We start from the raw sequence: 5051 nt of genomic DNA on the forward strand, positions 1-5051 counted from the left end.
GGGCAAGAAGTTTCAAGACAAGAGCAATTTTTGGTCACATTTTCTACCAGTTGCACAGCTGGATATATATGTGTTGCAACGTGATGGAATCAGGCGCTGGTCAATTTTTAGGCATATGAGGTTATTGGTATCATCTTAAAGCCTGTTCATTTGCCTTGCTTTTGAAGAAAAAAAAAATCCATCATCTATATTCAATAGAAGTTGAAACATTTGCAATTGAAGGAGGTCAGGGTCGCTTGGTTTCAGAGGTGAAATCAGCGAGAAAATGGCCGCCAAATTTTGGTAACTCCAACAGTTTAAGAGTCTTTGAACTGAAAAAAGACATATTTTGTGCCTTTTATCAATGTTTTTCAGTAAAATTCAGATGGAAAAGTGTTTTTATATGGACATAAAAGAGGTTAAGCCAAAAAGTTAAAATTCTATTAAAAATTTTCAATTTGGCGGGAAAATGCCTGTTTCTCTGATTTCGTTATTTTGACGAGCGACTGATTCCACCACGATGCCTCACATATCATGGCCACAGAAAGTGGAAGCTTAGGGTATTGTTGCTAGATCTAGCCAAATCGAAGACAGTCAGGGGTGGTCACTTGGAAAACCACGTGGCTGGGCTGTCGTTTCTATGACTATCACCAACAGTTTCCTCTTACGCTTTCTGTTCCCGACATTTTATGGTGCATATCATTATATTGAGTCTGTATTTCTTACCCCCCCACACACACACCCATTCAACACTTTTGTATTCTTAACAGCAACTGGGAATCCTTCACAAAACCGTAACGTGTCGTCACATTATCTGCCCAAAGTGACCCCACCCCAAAGGTAGGTCACTAAAATATCAAGGCAACGAGATGATTGCGTCCCTTCCTCCCTTTGCAAAGGTTCATTCATGTAAATGCACGCTCCGTATTAACAAAAGCTAAGGAGCCCTCCTGAGCACAGCGCGTTTCGGTGGAGACTACTGTATTATTTTGCTGTTAAAATTTCAGATCATAACTCTTCGGCACTTGAAGCATAGACAATGAACACGTGATGATACAACTATCACACCATGCTTCACAGGTCATTTCCTTGTTGACTGATGTTTGCGACTCGGCTTGTTAAAACAATCCTTTCTCCTTCTTCCCTAATACTTATATGGATAATATGACAATTAAATAAATTAAAAAAAACAACAACCCACAAACTAAACAAACTTAACAGAAAATCTGAAGAAAAAAAGATAAACTTGGCAAGCTACTTGCTAACTAAAAATGAAAAAAGAAAATCTCTCATATATAGTCGAACCTGTGTAAGACGGACACCCATTGTCAAGGAGAAAAGTGGCCGTATAAGACAGGTGGCCGTCTTAGGCAGGACTCATCAAGATGAAGAAAACAAACTATTCCTTTCTGAGGTCCCAACCGAAGGTAGCCGCATTGTTGTTGTTGTTGTTGTTTTCCCTGGGGGGTTCTTTTTTTTTCTTTTGTTGCTGCTTTTGTGTAAGGGTGACAATAAAACGAAATGTGTCAGGCAAGGAGGACAGAGTGCTAGTGCAGGGCGGTACCGGTGAAACCCAGTGTCGATACTCTCTCGCCGAGAACTGCCAGTACTGGGAGCGACACCAGGAGGTGACGTCACAGACTTTGCATCTTGTGTCTAACGCCACGATCAGAACTGTCCGCACCCCCCCAACACACACAAACACATGTCAGAATTGGAGAGGCGAACTGTGACGCAAACAACCTTTGAAGTTTGCTGCCACCTGGGATAAAATTTTGCATGCAGAATTTTTAAAATAATTGTCGTCGCTAAAAATAGATTTCATTTTCGGAATCAGCGTATCAAAATAAGCAAAGTGGCTCGTGCAAAACTTGATTTGATGCCATAATTAAATTTAAGCTTACTTTGTTTTTGATTGTCAATTTTGAATCTCAAGTCATGTATCAAGTTCACCCGCTGCGTTGTGCATCTGACGTCAAAGCTGCTAGGCCTACACAGTACACACTTCCCGTGGTCTGGTTAAAAAAACCGTTGCTGTCGGCTCCCTCCCACAGCCGGTACTGGAGGCCTGCTGCCGGTACTCACACATCCTGCGGTAGAACCGGGTGTTCCGGTACTGGGTACCGGTACCTGCCCATCTCTACTGAGTGCTACGGTAAAACAAACACATGGGTCGCCACCACTAGGAGAACGAGCGACGCTTCTGTCACAAGTTCATGTTGACATCCATTGTTACTTTGTTACATACTGGGCAAACAGTGCCCACTCATCTCACTTATGATTTGAGTATGAGTTCTGGGTGGGACTTATGGTTATGAGGGATCACACGCTTGTAACCTCACCAGCTGAAAATTTGTTTCCTATTGGTCAACAGTGGGAGGGACCTAAGAAACATGATCGGTTGGAGGGCTACCTAACAACAACGACAGGTGATTGGATTTTGACGGCTTGCCCACGACGCCAGGGGCCAATGCACAATTTGTGACAAAACGTAATGGAGTCACTAAGGTGTCCATCTAAGACAGGTGTTATTGTTTAGTGTGATAGTTGTGCGTTAAAATATGGTGGCCACGGCCGCGTTGGATAGGAGCCCGTTTTACAGTTAAATTACATTTTTAAAAAGCAAGGGGGGGAATGGAAAGTGGCCGTGTGTACAGGTGGCCGTCTTATCGAGGTGGCCATCAGGGCAGGTTCGACTGTATATATATTGTATTAAATATCTGAATCAACCCCAATCTTCCCTCCCTGTAAAACGGGAGGAAGGCAGGGCCTAAAGTAGAGGGATTACGATATATCACTCACTTCATCTGCGGACAGCATCTTGTCGCCATCAACATCGATCTCTTTGAAGACATTGGGGGGTGGAACTCCATCTTTGATTTCAAGAAGTTCAACTTCAAAACTCAGACCAGCATTTGGGGGAATCACATCACCTATAAATTTGATAGAAATGTATTGCTCCTTTAAAAGAAAAAATTTAATAACAACACAAAGAATATTTTATACATTTCTAAGGATTTAGATTTTTTTAAACTGCAAAATAAAACAACGGCAACTGGTCATTTTGTTACACCTAAATGAAGTGTGACTACATGACTTTCTTATCTCTCCAAAATTGTGATACGCTAGTAGAGTTTTGGAGAGTCGGCGCCAGCAGTCTCTATTCGAAACCACCAATTCAAGCATGTAATCATTGGGCCATGTCCTCTTGTTTTTAAGTAATATAAGCCTTTAAGCTTTTTTGAAGTTATATAATAACTAATATAAATTATAATAAATTAAATTTTCGTCTGAACTGTTCCATAGTTGAACAGTAATTTAAATAAGGTAAAAACAATGTCAGGTAAAGAGTAAGTAAGGCTTTATTCAAAAGTAAGGGTCTAGCTTTTACTTTTAGCAAAATTGCAGTACATTTAACAAATTTATTTTTAACAGAACTAATATGATCTTGCCAATCAAACCTCTCATCAACAATAATGCCTAAAAATTTTGATCTGACTCGAGACTTCAAATTGTCGATACATTTTATGAATGGTGTAGCTGATCAGGTAGGCACGACGACTCGCACCTCCCCCCCCCACAAATCGTGATTTGCGATAGCCATGACAAAGGACATTTGATGTTTGAAATTGTATGACGAAATGAACGTCTCCATTCAACCTTGTAAATTTGGGGTGTGACAAGATGACTGTGACATCTTGACTGCACCAGTGTGATGAAATGACGGGTACCTAACAAAACATGTGCCCCGCATACTATTGCAAAGACATCACTAAAATAGGTTTTTAACCTTTTTCTATCAATTCTATTAACTATCATAATATATCAAAAGACTAGCTTTGGTTGTTGCTCAAGAAATTCCTCTTTTACTTTAATCCCATGTATACAATGATTTCGGTCCCACACCAAACCCATGGAGGAAATCGTCATTTTGCTTGAGACAAGCAATTTTTATTCACACAACTGTATTTCAAGCATACATATTAAATCCAATCCATTGTAACATACCTGGAAGCAAAAACTAATGAAACACTGCGCCAATTTCATTTTTCTGTTCTTGGCAAGGTACCAGACTTCAGCCCATACTCGGTCAAGTCAACTTCAATGAACTGTGTTCGTTAAACTTTAACAAGGAGAGACTGCCTTACTTTATATATATACATCTCGAGAAAATAAACTGCATTTGTTTAGGTTGTGCAGGAAGTTGGCCATAAAACAAGCTCTGGGCTTCAATTTCACCACATTAATTTAATTAAAATAACCATTCATAAATTATAATAAATATAAAAGTAGCTTTCAACAACTTTACCTGCACCCTGTTCTCCATAACCTTTACTAGCAGGGATCACCAGCTTTCTCTTCTCTCCGACACACATGTCCACAAGACCTTCGTCCCATCCTTTAATCACTTGACCAGTGCCCAGTTGAAACTCAAATGGCTGGCTCCTGTCATGGCTGTAATATAACAAAATATCAGAAATAAGTTTAAGGGAAATACAGAGCATGCCTCTTTTACAAATGAAGGAAGGACTTCATAACGAGGGACCACCCCAAGAAACAATGAGATCAGACAGCAGGACAATTTTTTTCATGAGGCGTCATATCTGGCTGAAGTTTTTCTGGGACAACCACTTTTCTTCTTGTCAAACTACGATCCACAATTTTAATAAATCACAATTTTTGGTGCTTTTCGGTAGTTCCCACCCCCCTTATTTGAGCCTGACCTACTTCTAGATCTAGATCTATACGTTTGTTTCGCGGTGAGCTAAGATATCAAACCTAACAACAGCAAAACATTAAATTACGTGGTAAACCCCCCTTCCTATTTTTGTTAGGTCAGGGGGGCAAGCCTGAAACCCCCCTACTCTTGGGGCCAAAACCCGTGAATAACAATTGCGGGGTGGGAACTACCGAAAAAGCGCCCAATTTTTTTACAAACTAGAAAATCTGGCGATTTTGTAGTTTCGTTCGTTAAAGTCAAGCAGTGTGTGGTTGGCGGGTGCTCTGGTGTGGTTTGCTCCTTCTTTCCTCTAAACAGCTGTCGTCCTTATCTCTCCTCCTTCTTTTTTACG

The 5051-nt window shown here is 40.5% G+C and overlaps 1 protein-coding gene across 1 annotated transcript in view; it reads right to left on the bottom strand.

Annotated features, from left to right (window-relative positions):
* LOC101847190 (FK506-binding protein 2) overlaps window positions 1-5051 on the bottom strand; it is an 11230-nt gene that overhangs the window by 5330 nt on the left and 849 nt on the right. Inside the window, exons 2-3 of the mRNA XM_005099915.3 lie at window positions 4289-4434; window positions 2782-2912 (exon numbers count right to left, since the gene is read on the bottom strand). Of these exons, the coding sequence (XP_005099972.1) occupies window positions 2782-2912; window positions 4289-4434 (277 nt within the window). The remainder of the gene's footprint in view (window positions 1-2781; window positions 2913-4288; window positions 4435-5051) is intronic.

Source organism: Aplysia californica, unplaced genomic scaffold, assembly GCF_000002075.1.
Source record: "Aplysia californica isolate F4 #8 unplaced genomic scaffold, AplCal3.0 scaffold00229, whole genome shotgun sequence".
Taxonomy (NCBI): domain Eukaryota; kingdom Metazoa; phylum Mollusca; class Gastropoda; order Aplysiida; family Aplysiidae; genus Aplysia; species Aplysia californica.